General features: G+C 52.6%; 2 protein-coding genes across 3 annotated transcripts in view; one reads left to right on the top strand and one right to left on the bottom strand.

The window, feature by feature from the left end:
- LOC138489545 (splicing regulatory glutamine/lysine-rich protein 1-like) overlaps window positions 1–21432 on the top strand; it is a gene marked incomplete at its 3' end in the record, with an annotated part of 29577 nt that extends 8145 nt beyond the window's left edge. The window contains exons 3-4 of the mRNA XM_069617275.1: window positions 10596–10767; window positions 21385–21432. Of these exons, the coding sequence (XP_069473376.1) occupies window positions 10596–10767; window positions 21385–21432 (220 nt within the window). The remainder of the gene's footprint in view (window positions 1–10595; window positions 10768–21384) is intronic.
- Window positions 1–24086, bottom strand: part of LMLN (leishmanolysin like peptidase) — a 951783-nt gene that overhangs the window by 669625 nt on the left and 258072 nt on the right. The gene's annotated exons all lie outside the window — the stretch shown is intronic.

The following is a 24086-nucleotide window of genomic DNA, read 5'->3' as shown; positions in this document are numbered from 1 at the left end:
GCGCAAGAGAGAGGCCAAAAGAGCGCAAGAGAGAGGCCAAAAGAGCGCAAGAGAGAGGCCAAAAGAGCGCAAGAGAGAGGCCAAAAGAGCACAAGAGAGAGGCCAAAAGAGCACAAGAGAGAGGCCAAAAGAGACAAAACACCAAAACAAAGCGAGAGAGAGAGAGAAACAGAAAGCGAGCGAGAGACCAAAGCAAAGCGAGAGAGAGAGACCAAAACAAAGCGAGGGAGACCAACACAGATCGAGAGAAAGAAAGACCAACACAGAGAGAGAGAGAGAAAGACCAACAGAGAGAGAGAGAGAGAGAGAGAGAGACCAACACAGAGAGAGAGAGAGAGAGACCAACAGAGAGAGAGAGAGAGACCAACAGAGAGAGAGAGAGAGAGAGACCAACACAGAGAGAGAGAGAGAGAGAGAGAGAGAGACCAACACAAAGCGAGAGAGCGCGAGAGAGAGCGAGAGCGAGAGAGACCAATACAAAGCGAGAGAGAGAGAGAGAGAGACCAATACAAAGCAAGAGAGAGAGAGACCAATACAAAGCGAGAGAGAGAGACCAATACAAAGCGAGAGAGAGAGAGAGACCAATACAAAGCAAGAGAGCGAGAGAGAGGGAGACCAATACAAAGCAAGAGAGCGAGACCAATACAAAGCAAGAGAGAGACCAATACAAAGCAAGAGAGAGACCAATACAAAGCAAGAGAGAGACCAAAACAAAGCAAGAGAGACCCCAAAGGAGAGCGAGAGAGAGACCCCAAAGGAGAGCGAGAGACCAACACAGATCGCGAGAGAGAGCGAGAGAGAGACCAACACAGATCGCGAGAGAGACCAACACAGATCGAGAGAGAGAGCGAGAGAGAGACCAACACAGATCGAGAGAGAGAGCGAGAGAGAGACCAACACAGATCGAGAGAGAGACTAACGCAGATCGAGAGTGAGAGAGAGACTAACACAGATCGCGAGAGAGACCAACACAGATCGAGAGAGAGACCAACACAGATCGAGAGAGAGAGCGAGAGAGAGACCAACACAGATTGAGAGAGAGAGCGAGAGAGAGACCAACACAGATCGAGAGAGAGACTAACGCAGATCGAGAGAGAGCGAGAGAGAGACCAACACAGATCGAGAGAGAGACTAACGCAGACGAGAGAGAGCGAGAGAGAGACCAACGCAGATCGAGAGAGAGCGAGAGAGAGACCAACACAGATCGAGAGAGAGAGAGAGAGAGACCAACACAGATCGAGAGAGACCAACACAGATCGAGAGAGAGAGCGACCAACACAGATCGAGAGAGAGCGAGAGAGAGACCAACACAGATCGAGAGAGCGAGAGAGAGACCAACACAGATCGAGAGAGAGAGAGCGAGAGAGAGACCAACACAGATCGAGAGAGAGAGCGAGAGAGAGACCAACAGAGATCGAGAGAGAGAGCGAGAGCGAGACCAACAGAGATCGCGAGAGAGAGACCAACACAGATCGCGAGAGAGCGACCAACACAGATCGCGAGAGAGACCAAAAGAGCGCGAGAGACCAAAAGAGCGAGAGAGACCAAAACAAAGCGAGAGAGAGACCAAAACAAAGCGAGAGAGAGCGAGAGAGAGACCAAAACAAAGCGAGAGAGAGCGAGAGAGACCAAAACAAAGCGAGAGAGAGAGAGAGGGAGTGAGAGACAGACCAAAACAAAGCGAGAGAGAGTGAGAGACAGACCAAAACAAAGCGAGAGAGAGACCAAAACAAGGCGAGAGAGAGACCAAAACAAAGGGAGAGAGAGAGAGAGAGAGAGCTAGAGAGAGACCAAAACAAAGCGAGAGAGACCAAAACAAAGCGAGAGAGAAAGACCGAGAGAGACCAAAACAAAGCGAGAGAGAAAGAAAGAGAGACCAAAACAAAGCGAGAGAGAAAGAAAGAGAGAGACCAAAACAAAGCGAGAGAGAAAGAAAGAGAGAGACCAATACAAAGCGAGAGAGAAAGAAAGAGAGAGACCAATACAAAGCGAGAGAGAGAGAGATCAATACAAAGCGAGAGAGAGAGAGATCAATACAAAGCAAGAGAGAGAGAGATCAATACAAAGCAAGAGAGAGAGACCAAAACAAAGCAAGAGAGAGAGACCAAAACAAAGCAAGAGAGAGAGACCAAAACAAAGCAAGAGAGAGAGACCAAAACAAAGCAAGAGAGAGAGACCAAAACAAAGCAAGCGACAGAGACCAAAACAAAGCAAGCGACAGAGACCAAAACAAAGCAAGCGACAGAGACCAACACAGAGCGAGAGAGACCAACACAGAGCGAGAGAGACCAACACAGAGCGAGAGAGAGAGACCAACACAGAGCAAGAGAGAGAGACCAACACAGAGCGAGAGAGAGAGAGACCAACACAGAGCGAGAGAGAGACCAACACAGAGCGAGAGAGAGAGACCAACACAGAGCGAGAGAGACCAACACAGAGCGAGAGAGAGAGACCAACACAGAGCGAGAGAGAGAGAGACCAACACAGAGCGAGAGAGAGAGAGACCAACACAGAGCGAGAGAGAGAGACCAACACAGAGAGAGACCAACAGAGAGAGAGAGAGAGAGCCCAACACAGAGCGAGAGAGAGAGAGAGCCCAACACAGCGAGAGAGAGAGCCCAACACAGAGCGAGAGAGAGACCAACACAGAGAGAGAGAGAACGAGACCAAAAGAGCGCAAGAGAGAGACCAAAAGAGCGCAAGAGAGAGACCAAAAGAGCGCAAGAGAGAGACCAAAAGAGCGCAAGAGAGAGACCAAAAGAGCGCAAGAGAGAGACCAAAAGAGCGCAAGAGAGAGACCAAAAGAGCGCAAGAGAGAGACCAAAAGAGCGCAAGAGAGAGGCCAAAAGAGCGCAAGAGAGAGGCCAAAAGAGCGCAAGAGAGAGGCCAAAAGAGCGCAAGAGAGAGGCCAAAAGAGCGCAAGAGAGAGGCCAAAAGAGACAAAACACCAAAACAAAGCGAGAGAGAGAGAGAGAAACAGAAAGCGAGCGAGAGACCAAAACAAAGCGAGAGAGAGAGACCAAAACAAAGCGAGAGAGAGAGACCAAAACAAAGCGAGAGAGAGAGACCAAAACAAAGCGAGAGAGACCAAAACAAAGCAAGAGAGACCAAAACAAAGCAAGAGAGACCAAAACAAAGTGAAAGAGACCAAAACAAAGCGAGAGAGAGAGAGAGAGAGAGAAACAGAAAGCGAGCGAGACCAAAACAAAGCAAGAGAGAGAGAGACCAAAACAAAGCAAGAGAGAGACCAATACAAAGCAAGAGAGACCAATACAAAGCAAGAGAGACCAAAACAAAGCAAGAGAGACCAAAACAAAGCAAGAGAGACCAAAACAAAGCGAAAGAGACCAAAACAAAGCGAAAGAGACCAAAACAAAGCGAAAGAGACCAAAACAAAGCGAAAGAGACCAAAACAAAGCGGGAGAGAGACCAATACAAAGCAAGAGAGAGACCAATACAAAGCAAGAGAGAGACCAATACAAAGCAAGAGAGAGGGACCAAAACAAAGCAAGAGACAGAGACCAAAACAAAGCAAGAGAGAGAGACCAAAACAAAGCAAGAGACAGAGACCAAAACAAAGCAGGAGAGAGAGACCAAAACAAAGCAGGAGAGCGACAGAGACCAACACAGAGCGACAGAGACCAACACAGAGCGACAGAGACCAACACAGAGCGACAGAGACCAACACAGAGCGACAGAGACCAACACAGAGCGACAGAGACCAACACAGAGCGACAGAGACCAACACAGAGCGACAGAGACCAACACAGAGCGACAGAGACCAACACAAAGCGACAGAGACCAACACAAAGCGACAGAGACCAACACAGAGCGACAGAGACCAACACAGAGCGACAGAGACCAACACAGAGCGACAGAGACCAACACAGAGCGACAGAGACCAACACAGAGCGACAGAGACCAACACAGAGCGACAGAGACCAACACAGAGCGACAGAGAGAGACCAACACAGAGCGACAGAGAAAGACCAACACAGAGCGACAGAGAGAGACCAACACAGAGCGAGAGAGAGAGACCAACACAGAGCGAGAGAGAGAGACCAACACAGAGCGAGAGAGAGAGACCAACACAGAGCGAGAGAGAGAGACCAACACAGAGCGAGAGAGAGAGACCAACACAGAGAGAGAGAGAGAGCCCAACACAGAGCGAGAGAGAGAGCCCAACACAGAGCGAGAGAGAGAGCCCAACACAGAGCGAGAGAGAGAGAGAGCCCAACACAGAGCGAGAGAGAGAGAGAGCCCAACACAGAGCGAGAGAGAGAGAGAGCCCAACACAGAGCGAGAGAGAGAGAGAGCCCAACACAGAGCGAGAGAGAGAGAGAGCAACACCAAAAGAGCGCAAGAGAGAGGCCAAAAGAGCGCAAGAGAGAGGCCAAAAGAGCGCAAGAGAGAGGCCAAAAGAGCGCAAGAGAGAGGCCAAAAGAGCGCAAGAGAGGGGCCAAAAGAGCGCAAGAGACACCAAAAGAGACAAAACACCAAAACAAAGCGAGAGAGAGAGAGAGAAACAGAAAGCGAGCGAGAGACCAAAACAAAGCGAGAGAGAGACCAAAACAAAGCAAGAGAGAGACCAAAACAAAGCAAGAGAGAGACCAAAACAAAGCAAGAGAGAGACCAAAACAAAGCAAGAGAGAGACCAAAACAAAGCAAGAGAGAGACCAAAACAAAGCAAGAGAGACCAAAACAAAGCAAGAGAGACCAAAACAGAGCGAGAGAGAGAGAGACCAAAACAAAGCGAGAGACCAAAACAAAGCGAGAGAGACCAAAACAAAGCGAGAGAGACCAAAACAAAGCGAGAGAGACCAAAACAAAGCGAGAGAGACCAAAACAAAGCGAGAGAGAGACCAAAACAAAGCGAGAGAGAGACCAAAACAAAGCGAGAGAGAGACCAAAACAAAGCAAGAGAGAGACCAAAACAAAGCAAGAGAGAGACCAAAACAAAGCAAGAGAGAGACCAAAACAAAGCAAGAGAGAGACCAAAACAAAGCAAGAGAGAGACCAAAACAAAGCGAGAGAGAGACCAAAACAAAGCGAGAGAGAGACCAAAACAAAGCGAGAAAGAGAGAGACAGCCCAATACAAAGCGAGAGAGAGAGAGAGAGAGCCCAATACAAAGCGAGAGAGACCAAAACAGAGCGAGAGAGAGGGAGAGACCAACACAAAGCGAGAGAGAGAGAGACCAACACAAAGCGAGAGAGAGAGAGAGAGACCAACACAGAGCGAGAGAGACCAACACAGAGCGAGAGAGAGAGAGAGAGAGAGGGACCAACACAGAGAGAGAGAGAGAGAGAGAGGGACCAACACAGAGAGAGAGAGAGAGAGAGAGAGAGAGAGAGAGAGAGAGAGAGAGAGAGAGGGACCAACACAGAGAGAGAGAGAGAGAGGGAGAGGGACCAACACAGAGAGCGAGAGAGAGAGAGAGAGAGAGAGAGAGACCAACACAGAGAGCGAGAGAGAGAGAGAGACCAACACAGAGAGCGAGAGAGAGAGACCAACACAGAGAGCGAGAGAGAGAGAGGCACCAACACAGAGAGCGAGAGAGAGAGAGGCACCAACACAGAGAGCGAGAGAGAGAGAGGCACCAACACAGAGAGAGAGAGCGAGCGAGACCAACAGAGAGAGAGCGAGCGAGACCAACAGAGAGAGAGCGAGAGAGACCAACAGAGAGAGAGCGAGAGAGACCAACAGAGAGAGAGCGAGAGAGACCAACAGAGAGAGAGCGAGAGAGACCAACAGAGAGAGAGCGAGAGAGACCAACAGAGAGAGAGCGAGAGAGACCAACAGAGAGAGCGAGAGAGAGAGACCAACACAGAGCGAGAGAGAGAGACCAACACAGAGCGAGAGAGAGAGACCAACCCAGAGCGAGAGAGAGAGACCAACACAGAGCGAGAGAGAGACCAACATAGAACGAGAGAGAGAGACCAACACAGAGCGAGAGAGAGAGAGACCAACACAGAGCGAGAGAGAGAGAGAGACCAACACAGAGAGAGAGAGAGACCAACACAGAGCGAGAGAGAGACCAACACAGAGCGAGAGAGAGAGAGAGAGCCCAACACAGAGCGAGAGAGAGCCCAACACAGAGCGAGAGAGAGAGCCCAACACAGAGCGAGAACGAGAGAGAGCCCAACACAGAGGGAGAGAGAGAGAGAGCCCAACACAGAGCGAGAGAGAGAGAGAGCCCAACACAGAGCGAGAGAGAGAGAGAGAGAGAGCCCAACACAGAGCGAGAGAGAGAGAGACCAACACAGAGCGAGAGAGAGAGACCAATACAGAGCGAGAGAGAGAGAGCCCAACACAGAGCGAGAGAGAGAGACCAACACAGAGTGAGAGAGAGAGAGAGACCAACAGAGCGAGAGAGAGAGACCAATACAGAGCGAGAGAGAGAGAGAACGAGACCAAAAGAGCGCGAGAGAGAGGCCAAAAAAGCATGAGAGAGAGGCCAAAAGAGCACGAGAGAGAGGCCAAAAGAGCACGAGAGAAAGGCCAAAAGAGCACGAGAGAAAGGCCAAAAGAGCACGAGAGAAAGGCCAAAAGAGCACGAGAGAAAGGCCAAAAGAGCACGAGAGAAAGGCCAAAAGAGCACGAGAGAAAGGCCAAAAGAGCACGAGAGAGAGGCCAAAAGAGCACGAGAGAGAGGCCAAAAGAGCACGAGAGAGAGGCCAAAAGAGCACGAGAGAGAGGCCAAAAGAGCACGAGAGAGAGGCCAAAAGAGCGCAAGAGACACCAAAAGAGACAAAACACCAAAACAAAGCGAGAGAGAGCGAGCGAGAGACCAAAACAAAGCGAGAGAGAGAGAGCGAGAGAGACCAAAACAAAGCGAGAGAGAGAGAGCGAGAGAGACCAAAACAAAGCGAGAGAGAGAGAGAGACCAAAACAAAGCGAGAGAGAGAGAGACCAAAACAAAGCGAGAGAGAGAGACCAAAACAAAGCGAGAGAGAGAGACCAAAACAAAGCGAGAGAGAGAGAGACCAAAACAAAGCGAGAGAGAGAGAGACCAAAACAAAGCGAGAGAGAGAGAGACCAAAACAAAGCGAGAGAGAGACTAAAACAAAGCGAGAGAGAGACCAAAACAAAGCGAGAGAGAGAGAGAGAGACCAAAACAAAGCGAGAGAGAGAGAGAGAGACCAAAACAGAGCAAGAGAGAGAGAGAGACCAACACAGAGCAAGAGAGAGAGAGACCAACACAGAGCAAGAGAGAGAGAGACCAACACAGAGCAAGAGAGAGAGACCAACGCAGAGCAAGAGAGAGAGCAACACAGAGCGAGAGAGAGAGAGACCAGCACAAAGCGAGAGAGAGAGAGAGACCAACACAAAGCGAGAGAGAGAGACCAACACAGAGCGAGAGAGAGCAACACAGAGCGAGAGAGAGCAACGAGAGAGAGAGCAACACAGAGCGAGAGAGAGAGCAACACAGAGCGAGAGAGAGAGCAACACAGAGCGAGAGAGAGAGCAACACAGAGCGAGAGAGAGAGCAACACAGAGCGAGAGAGAGAGCAACACAGAGCGAGAGAGAGCAACACAGAGCGAGAGAGAGCAACACAGAGCGAGAGAGAGCAACACAGAGCGAGAGAGAGCAACACAGAGCGAGAGAGAGCAACACAGAGCGAGAGAGAGCAACACAGAGCGAGAGAGAGCAACACAGAGCGAGAGAGAGCAACACAGAGCGAGAGAGAGAGAGAGACCAACACAGAGCGAGAGAGAGAGACCAACACAGAGCGAGAGAGAGAGACCAACACAGAGCGAGAGAGAGAGAGAGACCACCACAGAGCGAGAGAGAGAGAGAGACCAACACAGAGCGAGAGAGAAAGACCAACACAGAGCGAGAGAGAAAGACCAACACAGAGCGAGAGAGAGAGAGAGAGACCAACACAGAGCGAGAGAGAGAGAGAGACCAACACAGAGCGAGAGAGAGAGACCAACACAGAGCGAGAGAGAGAGACCAACACAGAGCGAGAGAGAAAGACCAACACAGAGCGAGAGAGAAAGACCAACACAGAGCGAGAGAGAAAGACCAACACAGAGCGAGAGGGAGAGAGAGCGAGAGAGAGAGAGACCAACACAGAGAGAGAGAGAGAGAGAGACCAACACAGAGAGAGAGAGAACACAGAGAGAGAGAGAGAGACCAACACAGAGAGAGAGAGAGAGAGAGGCACCAACACAGAGAGAGAGAGAGAGGCACCAACAGAGAGAGAGAGAGAGAGCGGCACCAACACAGAGAGAGAGAGCGGCACCAACACAGAGAGAGAGAGCGAGAGAGACCAACACAGAGCGAGAGAGAGACCAACACAGAGCGAGAGAGAGCGAGAGAGAGACCAACACAGAGCGAGAGAGAGCGAGAGAGAGACCAACACAGAGCGAGAGAGAGCGAGAGAGAGACCAACACAGAGCGAGAGAGAGCGAGAGAGAGACCAACACAGAGCGAGAGAGAGACCAACACAGAGCGAGAGAGAGACCAACACAGAGCGAGAGAGACCAACACAGAGCGAGAGAGACCAACACAGAGCGAGAGAGACCAACACAGAGCGAGAGAGACCAACACAGAGCGAGAGAGACCAACACAGAGCGAGAGAGACCAACACAGAGCGAGAGAGAGAGAGACCAACACAGAGCGAGAGAGAGAGAGACCAACACAGAGCGAGAGAGAGAGACCAACACAGAGCGAGAGAGAGACCAACACAGAGCGAGAGAGACCAACACAGAGCGAGAGAGACCAACACAGAGAGAGAGAGAGAGAGAGAGAGAGAGAGAGAGAGAGCCCAACACAGAGCGAGAGAGAGAGAGAGCCCAACACAGAGCGAGAGGGAGAGAGAGGGGGAGAGAGAGAGAGAGAGAGAGCCCAACACAGAGCGAGAGAGAGAGACCAACACAGAGCGAGAGAGAGAGAAAGACCAACACAGAGCGAGAGAGAAAGACCAACACAGAGCGAGAGAGAAAGACCAACACAGAGCGAGAGAGAGAGAGAGCCCAACACAGAGCGAGAGGGAGAGAGAGAGAGAGCCCAACACAGAGAGAGAGAGAGAGCCCAACACAGAGCGAGAGGGAGAGAGAGAGAGAGAGAGCCCAACACAGAGAGAGAGAGAGACCAACACAGAGCGAGAGAGAGAGAAAGACCAACACAGAGCGAGAGAGAAAGACCAACAGAGCGAGAGAGAAAGACCAACACAGAGCGAGAGAGAAAGACCAACACAGAGCGAGAGAGAAAGACCAACACAGAGCGAGAGAGAGAGAGAGAGGGAGAGAGAGAGAGAGGCACCAACAGAGAGAGAGAGAGAGAGCGAGCGAGACCAACAGAGAGAGAGAGCGAGACCAACAGAGAGAGAGACCAACAGAGAGAGAGAGAGAGAGAGACCAACACAGAGAGAGAGAGACCAACACAGAGAGAGAGAGAGAGAGACCAACACAGAGCGAGAGAGAGAGACCAACACAGAGAGAGAGAGAGAGAGATCAACACAGAGAGAGAGACCAACACAGAGCGAGAGAGAACGACCAACACAGAGCGAGAGAGACCAACACAGAGCGAGAGAGAGAGAGAGAGAGGCACCAACACAGAGAGAGAGACCAACACAGAGCGAGAGAGAGCGAGAGAGAACACAGAGCGAGAGAGACCAACACAGAGCGAGAGAGAGACCAACACAGAGCGAGAGAGAAAGACCAACAGAGAGCGAGAGAGAAAGACCAACACATAGCGAGAGAGAAAGACCAACACAGAGCGAGAGAGAGAGACCAACACAGAGCGAGAGAGAGAGAGGCACCAACACAGAGCGAGAGAGAGAGAGGCACCAACACAGAGCGAGAGAGAGAGAGACCAACACAGAGCGAGAGAGAGAGACCAACACAGAGCGAGAGAGACACAGAGCGAGAGAGAGAGAGCACAACACAGAGCGAGAGAGAGAGAGAGAGAGCGAGCCCAACACAGAGCGAGAGAGAGAGAGAGAGAGCGAGCCCAACACAGAGCGAGAGAGAGAGAGAGAGAGCGAGCCCAACACAGAGCGAGAGAGAGAGAGCGAGCCCAACACAGAGCGAGAGAGAGAGAGAGAGAGCGAGCCCAACACAGAGCGAGAGAGAGAGAGAGAGCCCAACACAGAGCGAGAGAGAGAGAGAGAGAGAGAGAGAGAGAGCCCAACAGAGCGAGAGAGAGAGAGCCCAACACAGAGCGAGAGAGAGAGAGAGCCCAACACAGAGCGAGAGAGAGAGAGCCCAACACAGAGCGAGAGAGAGAGAGCCCAACACAGAGCGAGAGAGAGAGAGCCCAACACAGAGCGAGAGAGAGAGACCGAGACCAACAGAGCGAGAGAGACCGAGACCAACAGAGCGAGAGAGAGAGAGACCAACACAGAGCGAGAGAGAGAGACCAACACAGAGCGAGAGAGAGAGACCAACACAGAGCGAGAGAAAGAGAGAGAGAGACCAACACAGAGCGAGAGAAAGAGAGAGAGAGGCCAAAAGAGCACGAGAGAGAGGCCAAAAGAGCACGAGAGAGAGGCCAAAAGAGCACGAGAGAGAGGCCAAAAGAGCACGAGAGAGAGGCCAAAAGAGCACGAGAGAGAGGCCAAAAGAGCACGAGAGAGAGGCCAAAAGAGCGCGAGAGAGAGGCCAAAAGAGCGCGAGAGAGAGGCCAAAAGAGCACAAGAGAGAGGCCAAAAGAGCACAAGAGAGAGGCCAAAAGAGCGCAAGAGAGAGGCCAAAAGAGCGCAAGAGAGAGGCCAAAAGAGCGCAAGAGACACCAAAAGAGACAAAACACCAGAACAAAGCGAGAGAGAGACCAACAGAGAGAGAGAGAGAGAGAGAGAGAAACAGAAAGCGAGAGAGAGAGAGAGAGAGAGAAACAGAAAGCGAGAGAGAGAGAGAGAGAGACCAACACAGAGCGAGAGAGAGAGCCCAACACAGAGCGAGAGAGAGAGAGAGAGAGAGCCCAACACAGAGCGAGAGAGAGAGAGAGAGAGAGCCCAACACAGAGCGAGAGAGAGAGAGAGAGAGCCCAACACAGAGCGAGAGAGAGCCCAACACAGAGCGAGAGAGAGAGAGAGCCCAACACAGAGCGAGAGAGAGAGAGAGCCCAACACAGAGCGAGAGAGAGAGAGAGACCAACACAGAGCGAGAGAGAGAGAGAGACCAACACAGAGCGAGAGAGAGAGAGACCAACACAGAGCGCGAGAGAGAGAGACCAACACAGAGCGCGAGAGAGAGAGACCAACACAGAGCGCGAGAGACCAACACAGAGCGCGAGAGTCCAACACAGAGCGCGAGAGTCCAACACAGAGCGCGAGAGTCCAACACAGAGCGCGAGAGTCCAACACAGAGCGCGAGAAAGAGGCCAAAAGAGCGCGAGAGAGAGGCCAAAAGAGCGCAAGAGAGAGGCCAAAAGAGCGCAAGAGAGAGGCCAAAAGAGCGCAAGAGAGAGGCCAAAAGAGCGCAAGAGAGAGGCCAAAAGAGCGCAAGAGAGGCCAAAAGAGCGCAAGAGAGGCCAAAAGAGCGCAAGAGAGAGGCCAAAAGAGCGCAAGAGAGACACCAAAAGAGAAAACACCAAAACAAAGCGAGAGAGACCGAGAGAGAGAGAGAGATACAGAAAGCGAGAGACCAAAACAAAGCAAGAGAGCGAGAGACCAAAACAAAGCAAGAGAGCGAGAGAGCAAACCAAAGAGAGAGAGAGACCAAAACAAAGTGAGAGAGACCAAAACAAAGCGAGAGCGACCAAAACAAAGCGAGAGAGAGAGAGAGCCCAATACAAAGCGAGACCAACAAAAAGTGAGAGAGAGACCGCCCAATACAAAGCGAGAGAGACCAACACAGAGCGAGAGAGAGAGAGAGACCAACACAGAGCGAGAGAGAGAGAGACCAACACAGAGCGAGAGAGAGAGAGACCAACACAGAGCTAGAGAGAGAGAGACCAACACAGAGCGAGAGAGAAAGACCAACACAGAGCGAGAGAGAAAGACCAACACAGAGCGAGAGAGAAAGACCAACACAGAGCGAGAGAGAAAGACCAACACAGAGCGAGAAAGACCAACACAGAGCGAGAAAGACCAACACAGAGCGAGAAAGACCAACACAGAGCGAGAGAGAAAGACCAACACAGAGCGAGAGAGAAAGACCAACACAGAGCGAGAGAGAAAGACCAACACAGAGCGAGAGAGAAAGACCAACACAGAGCGAGAGAGAAAGACCAACACAGAGCGAGAGAGAAAGACCAACACAGAGCGAGAGAGAAAGACCAACACAGAGCGAGAAAGAGAGAGAGGGAGAGAGAGAGAGAGGCACCAACACAGAGAGAGAGAGAGCGAGCAAGACCAACAGAGAGAGAGAGCGAGACCAACAGAGAGAGAGAGACCAACAGAGAGAGAGAGAGAGAGAGAGACCAACAGAGAGAGAGAGAGAGACCAACACAGAGAGAGAGAGAGAGACCAACACAGAGCGAGAGAGAGAGACCAACACAGAGCGAGAGAGAGAGACCAACACAGAGCGAGAGAGAGAGACCAACACAGAGAGAGAGAGAGAGATCAACACAGAGAGAGAGAGAGAGATCAACACAGAGAGAGAGACCAACACAGAGCGAGAGAGAAAGACCAACACAGAGCGAGAGTGACCAACACAGAGCGAGAGAGAGAGGCACCAACACAGAGAGAGAGACCAACACAGAGCGAGAGAGAGCGAGAGAGAACACAGAGCGAGAGAGACCAACACAGAGCGAGAGAGAAAGACCAACACAGAGCGAGAGAGAAAGACCAACACATAGCGAGAGAGAAAGACCAACACAGAGCGAGAGAGAAAGACCAACACAGAGCGAGAGAGAGAGAGGCACCAACACAGAGCGAGAGAGAGAGACCAACACAGAGCGAGAGAGAGGCACCAACACAGAGCGAGAGAGAGGCACCAACACAGAGCGAGAGAGAGAGACCAACACAGAGCGAGAGAGAGAGACACAGAGCGAGAGAGAGAGAGCCCAACACAGAGCGAGAGAGAGAGCCCAACACAGAGCGAGAGAGAGAGAGAGCGAGCCCAACACAGAGCGAGAGAGAGAGGGAGAGAGCGAGCCCAACACAGAGCGAGAGAGAGAGAGAGAGAGAGAGAGAGAGCCCAACAGAGCGAGAGAGAGAGAGCCCAACACAGAGCGAGAGAGAGAGAGAGCCCAACACAGAGCGAGAGAGAGAGAGAGCCCAACACAGAGCGAGAGAGAGAGAGAGCCCAACACAGAGCGAGAGAGAGAGAGCCCAACACAGAGCGAGAGAGAGAGAGACCAACACAGAGCGAGAGAGAGAGACCGAGACCAACAGAGCGAGAGAGACCGAGACCAACAGAGCGAGAGAGAGAGAGACCAACACAGAGCGAGAGAGAGAGACCAACACAGAGCGAGAGAGAGAGACCAACACAGAGCGAGAGAGAGAGACCAACACAGAGCGAGAGAGAGAGACCAACACAGAGCGAGAGAAAGAGAGAGAGAGGCCAAAAGAGCACGAGAGAGAGGCCAAAAGAGCGCGAGAGAGAGGCCAAAAGAGCGCGAGAGAGAGGCCAAAAGAGCGCGAGAGAGAGGCCAAAAGAGCGCAAGAGAGAGGCCAAAAGAGCGCAAGAGAGAGGCCAAAAGAGCGCAAGAGAGAGGCCAAAAGAGCGCAAGAGAGAGGCCAAAAGAGCGCAAGAGAGACACCAAAAGAGCGCAAGAGAGACACCAAAAGATCGCAAGAGAGACACCAAAAGATCGCAAGAGACACCAAAAGAGCGCAAGAGACACCAAAAGAGACAAAACACCAGAACAAAGCGAGAGAGAGACCAACAGAGAGAGAGAGAGAGAGAGAAACAGAAAGCGAGAGAGAGAGAGAGAGAGAGAAACAGAAAGCGAGAGAGAGAGAGAGAAACAGAAAGCGAGAGAGAGAGAGAGAAACAGAAAGCGAGAGAGAGACCAAAACAAAGCGAGAGCGAGAGAGAGCCCAACACAGAGCGAGAGAGAGCCCAACACAGAGCGAGAGAGAGAGAGAGCCCAACACAGAGCGAGAGAGAGAGAGAGAGAGCCCAACACAGAGCGAGAGAGAGAGCCCAACACAGAGCGAGAGCGCGAGAGACCAACACAGAGCGCGAGAGACCAACACAGAGCGCGAGAGACCAACACAGAGCGCGAGAGACCAACACAGAGCGCGAGAGACCAACACAGAGCGCGAGAGACCAACACAGAGCGCGAGAGACCAACACAGAGCGCGAGAGACCAACACAGAGCGCGAGAGACCAACACAGAGCGCGAGAGACCAACACAGAGCGCGAGAGACCAACACAGAGCGCGAGAGACCAACACAGAGCGCGAGAGACCAACACAGAGCGCGAGAGACCAACACAGAGCGCGAGAGACCAACACAGAGCGCGAGAGACCAACACAGAGCGCGAGAGACCAACACAGAGCGCGAGAGACCAACACAGAGCGCGAGAGACCAACACAGAGCGCGAGAGAGAGGCCAAAAGAGCACGAGAGAGAGGCCAAAAGAGCGCAAGAGAGGCCAAAAGAGCGCAAGAGAGGCCAAAAGAGCGCAAGAGAGAGGCCAAAAGAGCGCAAGAGAGACACCAAAAGAGAAAACACCAAAACAAAGCGAGAGAGACCGAGAGAGAGAGAGAGATACAGAAAGCGAGAGACCAAAACAAAGCAAGAGAGCGAGAGAGCAAACCAAAGAGAGAGAGAGACCAAAACAAAGCGAGAGCGACCAAAACAAAGCGAGAGCGACCAAAACAAAGCGAGAGAGAGAGAGAGCCCAATACAAAGCGAGACCAACAAAAAGTGAGAGAGAGACCGCCCAATACAAAGCGAGAGAGACCAACACAGAGCGAGAGAGAGAGAGACCAACACAGAGCGAGAGAGAGAGAGACCAACACAGAGCTAGAGAGAGAGAGACCAACACAGAGCGAGAGAGAGAGAGAGAGAGAGACCAACAGAGAGAGAGAGAGACCAACACAGAGCGAGAGAGAGAGAGAGAGACCAACACAGCGAGAGAGAGAGAGAGAGAGACCAACAGAGCGAGAGAGAGAGAGAGAGAGAGAGAGAGAGAGAGAGAGACCAACAGAGCGAGAGAGAGAGAGAGAGAGAGAGAGAGAGACCAACAGAGCGAGAGAGAGAGAGAGACCAACAGAGAGAGAGAGAGACCAACAGAGAGAGAGAGAGACCAACACAGAGCGAGAGAGAGACCAACAGAGCGAGAGAGAGACCAACAGAGCGAGAGAGAGAGAGAGAGAGAGACCAACAGAGCGAGAGAGAGAGAGAGAGGCACCAACAGAGAGAGAGAGAGAGCGAGCGAGACCAACAGAGAGAGCGAGCGAGACCAACAGAGAGAGCGAGAGAGAGAGATCAACAGAGCGAGAGAGAGAGAGACCAACAGAGCGAGAGAGAGAGAGACCAACACAGAGCGAGAGAGAGAGAGAGAGAGAGACCAACACAGAGCGAGAGAGAGAGAGAGAGAGAGAGAGACCAACACAGAGCGAGAGAGAGAGACCAACACAGAGCGAGAGAGAGAGAGAGAGAGAGACCAACACAGAGCGAGAGAGAGAGAGAGAGAGAGACCAACACAGAGCGAGAGAGAGAGAGAGAGAGAGACCAACACAGAGCGAGAGAGAGAGAGAGAGACCAACACAGAGCGAGAGAGAGAGAGAGAGAGAGACCAACACAGAGCGAGAGAGAGAGAGAGAGAGACCAACACAGAGCGAGAGAGAGAGAGAGACCAACACAGAGAGAGAGAGAGAGAGAGAGAGACCAACACAGAGAGAGAGAGAGAGAGAGAGACCAACACAGAGAGAGAGAGAGAGAGAGAGAGTCCAACACAGAGCGAGAGAGAGAGAGACCAACACAGAGCGAGAGAGAGAGAGAGACCAACACAGAGCGAGAGAGAGAGAGAGACCAACACAGAGCGAGAGAGAGAGAGAGACCAACACAGAGCGAGAGAGAGAGAGAGACCAACACAGAGCGAGAGAGAGAGAGAGACCAACACAGAGCGAGAGAGAGAGAGAGACCAACACAGAGCGAGAGAGAGAGAGAGACCAACACAGAGCGAGAGAGAGAGAGAGACCAACACAGAGCGAGAGAGAGAGAGAGACCAACACAGAGCGAGAGAGAGAGAGAGACCAACACAGAGCGAGAGACCAACACAGAGCGAGAGAGAACACAGAGCGAGAGAGACCAACACAGAGCGAGAGAGACCAACACAGAGCGAGAGAGACCAACACAGAGCGAGAGAGACCAACACAGAGCGAGAGAGACCAACACAGAGCGAGAGAGACCAACACAGAGCGAGAGAGAGACCAACACAGAGCGAGAGAGAGACCAACACAGAGCGAGAGAGAGACCAACACAGAGCGAGAGAGAGACCAACAGAGAGAGAGAGAGAGACCAACAGAGAGAGACCAACAGAGAGAGACCAACAGAGAGAGACCAACAGAGAGAGACCAACACAGAGCGAGAGAGAGAGAGACCAACACAGAGCGAGAGAGAGAGAGACCAACACAGAGCGAGAGAGAGAGAGACCAACACAGAGCGAGAGAGAGAGAGACCAACACAGAGCGAGAGAGAGAGAGACCAACACAGAGCGAGAGAGAGAGAGACCAACACAGAGCGAGAGAGAGAGAGACCAACACAGAGCGAGAGAGAGAGAGACCAACACAGAGCGAGAGAGAGAGAGACCAACACAGAGCGAGAGAGAGAGAGACCAACACAGAGCGAGAGAGAGAGACCAACACAGAGCGAGAGAGAGAGACCAACACAGAGCGAGAGAGAGAGACCAACACAGAGCGAGAGAGAGAGACCAACACAGAGCGAGAGAGACCAACACAGAGCGAGAGAGACCAACACAGAGCGAGAGAGACCAACACAGAGCGAGAGAGACCAACACAGAGCGAGAGAGACCAACACAGAGCGAGAGAGACCAACACAGAGCGAGAGAGACCAACACAGAGCGAGAGAGACCAACACAGAGCGAGAGAGAGAGACCAACACAGAGCAAGAGAGAGAGAGAGAGACCAACACAGAGCAAGAGAGAGAGAGAGACCAACACAGAGCAAGAGAGAGAGAGAGACCAACACAGAGCAAGAGAGAGAGAGAGACCAACACAGAGCAAGAGAGAGAGACCAACAAGAGCGAGAGAGAGAGAGACCAACACAGAGCGAGAGAGAGAGAGACCAACACAGAGCGAGAGAGAGAGAGAGACCAACACAGAGCGAGAGAGAGAGAGAGACCAACACAGAGCGAGAGAGAGAGACCAACATAGAGCGAGAGAGAGAGACCAACACAGAGCGAGAGAGAGAGACCAACACAGAGCGAGAGAGACCAACACAGAGCGAGAGAGACCAACACAGAGCGAGAGAGACCAACACAGAGCGAGAGAGACCAACACAGAGCGAGAGAGACCAACACAGAGCGAGAGAGACCAACACAGAGCGAGAGAGACCAACACAGAGCGAGAGAGACCAACACAGAGCGAGAGAGACCAACACAGAGCGAGAGAGACCAACACAGAGCGAGAGAGACCAATACAGAGCGAGAGAGAGAGACCAACACAGAGCGAGAGAGAGAGAAAGAGAGGGACCAACACAGAGAGAGAGAGAGAGAGAGAGAGAGAGAGAGAGAGAGAGAGAGAGAGGGACCAACACAGAGAGAGAGAGTGAGCGAGACCAACAGAGAGAGCGAGAGACCAACAGAGAGAGAGAGACCAACAGAGAGCGAGAGAGAGAGAGAGAGACCAACACAGAGCGAGAGAGAGAGACCCACAGAGCGAGAGAGAGACCAACACAGAGCGAGAGAGAGAGAGAGAGAGACCAACACAGAGCGAGAGAGCGAGCGAGCGGGCGAGCAGGAGCGAGAGGAGAGGAGAGAGAGGAGAGAGAGGGACCAACAGAGAGAGAGAGCGAGCGAGACCAACAGAGAGCGAGCGAGACCAACAGAGAGCGAGCGAGACCAACAGAGAGAGAGAGACCAACAGAGAGAGAGAGAGACCAACAGAGCGAGAGAGAGAGAGAGAGACGAACACAGAGCGAGCGAGAGAGAGACCAACACAGAGCGAGCGAGAGAGAGACCAACACAGAGCGAGCGAGAGAGAGACCAACACAGAGCGAGCGAGAGAGAGACCAACACAGAGCGAGCGAGAGAGAGACCAACACAGAGCGAGCGAGAGACCAACACAGAGCGAGCGAGAGAGAGACCAACACAGAGCGAGCGAGAGAGAGACCAACACAGAGCGAGAGAGAGAGAGACCAACACAGAGCGAGAGAGAGAGACCAACACAGAGCGAGAGAGAGAGACCAACACAGAGCGAGAGAGAGAGAGAGACCAACACAGAGCGAGAGAGAGAGAGAGACCAACACAGAGCGAGAGAGAGAGAGAGACCAACACAGAGCGAGAGAGAGAGAGAGACCAACACAGAGCGAGAGAGAGACAGACACCAACACGGAGCGAGAGAGAGAGAGACCAACACAGCGCGAGAGAGAGAGAGAGAGAGACCAACACAGAGCGAGAGAGAGAGAGAGAGAGACCAACACAGAGCGAGAGAGAGAGAGAGACCAACACAGAGCGAGAGAGAGAGAGAGACCAACACAGAGCGAGAGAGAGAGAGAGACCAACACAGAGCGAGCGAGAGACCAACACAGAGCGAGCGAGAGACCAACACAGAGCGAGCGAGAGACCACCACAGAGCGAGCGAGAGACCACCACAGAGCGAGCGAGAGAGACCACCAACAGAGCGAGCGAGAGAGACCACCAACAGAGCGAGAGAGAGAGACCACCAACACAGAGCGAGAGAGAGACCACCAACACAGAGCGAGAGAGAGACCACCAACACAGAGCGAGAGAGAGAGACCACCAACACAGAGCGAGAGAGAGAGACCACCAACACAGAGCGAGAGAGAGAGACCACCAACACAGAGCGAGAGAGAGAGACCACCAACACAGAGCGAGAGAGAGAGACCACCAACACAGAGCGAGAGAGAGAGACCACCAACACAGAGCGAGAGAGAGAGACCAACACAGAGCGAGAGAGAGAGACCAACACAGAGCGAGAGAGAGAGACCAACACAGAGCGAGAGAGAGAGACCAACACAGAGCGAGAGAGACCAACACACAGCGAGAGAGACCAACACACAGCGAGAGAGACCAACACACAGCGAGAGAGACCAACACACAGCGAGAGAGACCAACACACAGCGAGAGAGACCAACACACAGCGAGAGAGACCAACACACAGCGAGAGAGACCAACACACAGCGAGAGAGAGAGAGACCAACACAGAGCAAGAGAGAGAGACCAACACAGAGCGAGAGAGAGAGAGAGGGACCAAGAGAGAGAGAGAGAGAGAGAGAGGGACCAAGCAAGAGAGAGAGAGAGAGAGAGAGGGACCAACAGAGAGAGAGAGAGGCACCAACACAGAGAGAGAGCGAGCGAGACCAACAGAGACAGCGAGAGAGACCAACAGAGAGAGAGAGAGACCAACAGAGAGAGAGACCAACAGAGGAGAGAGAGAGAGAGAGAGAGAGAGAGAGACCAACACAGAAAGAGAGAGAGAGAGAGAGAGACCAACACAGAGAGAGAGAGACCAACACAGAGAGAGAGAGAGAGACCAACAGAGAGAGAGAGAGAGAGAGAGACCCCAACAGAGAGAGAGAGAGAGAGAGACCAACACAGAAAGAGAGAGAGAGAGAGACCAACACAGAGAGAGAGAGACCAACACAGAGAGAGAGAGAGACCAACAGAGAGAGAGAGAGAGAGAGAGACCCCAACAGAGAGAGAGAGAGAGAGAGAGAGACCAACACAGAGAGAGAGAGAGAGACCAATACAGAGGGGGACCAACAGAGAGAGAGGGAGAGAGAGACCAACACAGCAAGAGAGACCAACAATAGGGAGAGAGAGACCAACAGAGAGAGAGAGAGAGACCAACAGAGAGAGAGAGAGAGACCAATAGAGAGAGACCAATAGAGAGAGAGAGACCAACAGAGAGAGACCAACACAGAGAGAGAGAGAGAGAGAGAGAGAGAGAGAGAGAGAGAGACCAACACAGAGTGAGAGAGAGACCAACAGAAAGAGAGAGAGAGAGAGACCAATAGAGAGAGAGAGACCGACAGAGAGAGAGAGAGACCGACCAACACAGAGCGAGAGAGACCAACACAGAGCGAGAGAGACCAACACAGAGCGAGAGAGAGAGACCAACACAGAGCGAGAGAGAGAGACCAACACAGAGCGAGAGAGAGAGACCAACACAGAGCGAGAGAGAGAGACCAACACAGAGCGAGAGAGAGAGACCAACACAGAGCGAGAGAGAGAGACCAACACAGAGCGAGAGAGAGAGACCCACAGAGCGAGAGAGAGAGACCCACAGAGCGAGAGAGAGAGACCCACAGAGCGAGAGAGAGAGACCCACAGAGCGAGAGAGAGACCAACACAGAGCGAGAGAGAGACCAACACAGAGCGAGAGAGAGACCAACACAGAGCGAGAGAGAGACCAACACAGAGCGAGAGAGAGCGAGAGAGAGAGAGAGGGACCAACACAGAGAGAGAGAGAGAGAGAGAGAGAGAGAGAGAGAGAGGGACCAACACAGAGAGAGAGAGCGAGCGAGACCAACAGAGAGAGCGAGAGACCAACAGAGAGAGAGAGACCAACAGAGAGCGAGAGAGAGAGACCAACACAGAGCGAGAGAGCGAGACCCATAGAGCGAGAGAGAGACCAACACAGAGCGAGAGAGAGAGAGAGAGAGAGACCAACACAGAGCGAGAGAGAGAGACCAACACAGAGCGAGAGAGAGCGAGCGAGCGAGCGAGAGCGAGAGGAGAGGAGAGAGAGGAGAGAGAGGGACCAACAGAGAGCAAGAAAGACCAACACAGAGCGAGAAAGACCAACACAGAGTGAGAGAGAAAGACCAACACAGAGCGAGAGAGAAAGACCAACACAGAGCGAGAGAGAAAGACCAACACAGAGCGAGAGAGAAAGACCAACACAGAGCGAGAGAGAAAGACCAACACAGAGCGAGAGAGAAAGACCAACACAGAGCGAGAGAGAAAGACCAACACAGAGCGAGAGAGAAAGACCAACACAGAGCGAGAGAGAAAGACCAACACAGAGCGAGAGAGAAAGACCAACACAGAGCGAGAGAGAAAGACCAACACAGAGCGAGAGAGAAATACCAACACAGAGCGAGAGAGAAAGACCAACACAGAGCGAGAGAGAAAGACCAACACAGAGCGAGAGAGAAAGACCAACACAGAGCGAGAGAGAGAGAGAGGGAGAGAGAGAGAGAGGCACCAACACAGAGAGAGAGCGAGCGAGACCAACAGAGAGAGAGAGCGAGACCAACAGAGAGAGAGACCAACAGAGAGAGAGAGAGAGAGACCAACACAGAGAGAGAGAGAGAGACCAACACAGAGCGAGAGAGAGAGACCAACACAGAGAGAGAGAGACCAACACAGAGAGAGAGAGACCAACACAGAGTGAGAGAGAACGACCAACACAGAGCGAGAGAGACCAACACAGAGCGAGAGAGAGCGAGAGAGAACACAGAGCGAGAGAGACCAACACAGAGCGAGAGAGAGACCAACACAGAGCGAGAGAGAAAGACCAACAGAGAGCGAGAGAGAAAGACCAACACAGAGCGAGAGAGAAAGACCAACACAGAGCGAGAGAGAAAGACCAACACAGAGCGAGAGAGAGAGAGGCACCAACACAGAGCGAGAGAGAGAGACCAACACAGAGCGAGAGAGAGAGACCAACACAGAGCGAGAGAGAGAGACACAGAGCGAGAGAGAGAGAGCCCAACACAGAGCGAGAGAGAGAGAGAGCCCAACACAGAGCGAGAGAGAGAGAGAGCGAGCCCAACACAGAGCGAGAGAGAGAGGGAGAGAGCGAGCCCAACACAGAGCGAGAGAGAGAGAGAGCCCAACACAGAGCGAGAGAGAGAGAGAGAGAGAGAGGCACCAACACAGAGAGAGAGAGAGAGCGAGCGAGACCAACAGAGAGAGAGAGCGAGACCAACAGAGAGAGAGACCAACAGAGAGAGAGAGAGAGACCAACACAGAGAGAGAGAGAGAGAGACCAACACAGAGAGAGAGAGAGAGAGACCGACACAGAGCGAGAGAGAGAGACCAACACAGAGAGAGAGAGAGAGAGATCAACACAGAGAGAGAGACCAACACAGAGCGAGAGAGAACGACCAACACAGAGCGAGAGAGACCAACACAGAGCGAGAGAGAGAGAGAGAGAGAGGCACCAACACAGAGAGAGAGACCAACACAGAGCGAGAGAGACCAACACAGAGCGAGAGAGAGACCAACACAGAGCGAGAGAGAAAGACCAACAGAGAGCGAGAGAGAAAGACCAACACATAGCGAGAGAGAAAGACCAACACAGAGCGAGAGAGAAAGACCAACACAGAGCGAGAGAGAGAGAGGCACCAACACAGAGCGAGAGAGAGAGACCAACACAGAGCGAGAGAGAGAGACCAACACAGAGCGAGAGAGAGAGACCAACACAGAGCGAGAGAGAGAGCCCAACACAGAGCGAGAGAGAGAGAGAGCCCAACACAGAGCGAGAGAGAGAGAGAGAGCCCAACACAGAGCGAGAGAGAGAGAGCGAGCCCAACACAGAGAGAGAGAGAGAGAGAGAGAGAGAGCCCAACACAGAGCGAGAGAGAGAGAGAGAGAGAGAGCCCAACAGAGCGAGAGAGAGAGAGCCCAACACAGAGCGAGAGAGAGAGAGAGCCCAACACAGAGCGAGAGAGAGAGAGAGCCCAACACAGAGCGAGAGAGAGAGAGCCCAACACAGAGCGAGAGAGAGAGACCGAGACCAACAGAGCGAGAGAGACCGAGACCAACAGAGCGAGAGAGAGAGAGACCAACACAGAGCGAGAGAGAGAGACCAACACAGAGCGAGAGAGAGAGACCAACACAGAGCGAGAGAGAGAGACCAACACAGAGCGAGAGAAAGAGAGAGAGAGGCCAAAAGAGCACGAGAGAGAGGCCAAAAGAGCACGAGAGAGAGGCCAAAAGAGCACAAGAGAGAGGCCAAAAGAGCACAAGAGAGAGGCCAAAAGAGCACAAGAGAGAGGCCAAAAGAGCGCAAGAGAGAGGCCAAAAGAGCGCAAGAGAGAGGCCAAAAGAGCGCAAGAGACACCAAAAGAGCGCAAGAGACACCAAAAGAGACAAAACACCAGAACAAAGCGAGAGAGAGACCAACAGAGAGAGAGAGAGAGAGAGAAACAGAAAGCGAGAGAGAGAGAAAGAAACAGAAAGCGAGAGAGAGACCAAAACAAAGCGAGAGAGAGAGAGAGAGAGAGAGAGAGACCAACACAGAGCGAGAGCGAGAGAGAGACCAATACAGAGCGAGAGAGAGCCCAACACAGAGCGAGAGAGAGAGAGAGACCAACACAGAGCGAGAGAGAGAGAGAGACCAACACAGAGCGAGAGAGAGAGAGAGACCAACACAGAGCGAGAGAGAGAGAGACCAACACAGAGCGCGAGAGACCAACACAGAGCGCGAGAGACCAACACAGAGCGCGAGAGAGAGGCCAAAAGAGCGCGAGAGAGAGGCCAAAAGAGCGCGAGAGAGAGGCCAAAAGAGCGCGAGAGAGAGGCCAAAAGAGCGCAAGAGAGAGGCCAAAAGAGCGCAAGAGAGGCCAAAAGAGCGCAAGAGAGGCCAAAAGAGCGCAAGAGAGAGGCCAAAAGAGCACAAGAGAGAGGCCAAAAGAGCGCAAGAGAGAGGCCAAAAGAGCGCAAGAGAGAGGCCAAAAGAGCGCAAGAGACACCAAAAGAGCGCAAGAGACACCAAAAGAGACAAAACACCAGAACAAAGCGAGAGAGAGACCAACAGAGAGAGAGAGAGAGAGAGAAACAGAAAGCGAGAGAGAGAGAGAAAGAAACAGAAAGCGAGAGAGAGACCAAAACAAAGCGAGAGAGAGAGAGAGAGAGAGAGAGACCAACACAGAGCGAGAGCGAGAGAGAGACCAATACAGAGCGAGAGAGAGCCCAACACAGAGCGAGAGAGAGAGAGAGACCAACACAGAGCGAGAGAGAGAGAGAGACCAACACAGAGCGAGAGAGAGAGAGAGACCAACACAGAGCGAGAGAGAGAGAGACCA

This window comes from Ambystoma mexicanum, chromosome 9 (assembly GCF_040938575.1).
Source record: "Ambystoma mexicanum isolate Mex_15411 chromosome 9, UKY_AmexF1_1, whole genome shotgun sequence".
NCBI classification, from domain to species: Eukaryota; Metazoa; Chordata; class Amphibia; order Caudata; family Ambystomatidae; genus Ambystoma; species Ambystoma mexicanum.
This window is presented reverse-complemented; position numbering and strand designations above follow the sequence as displayed.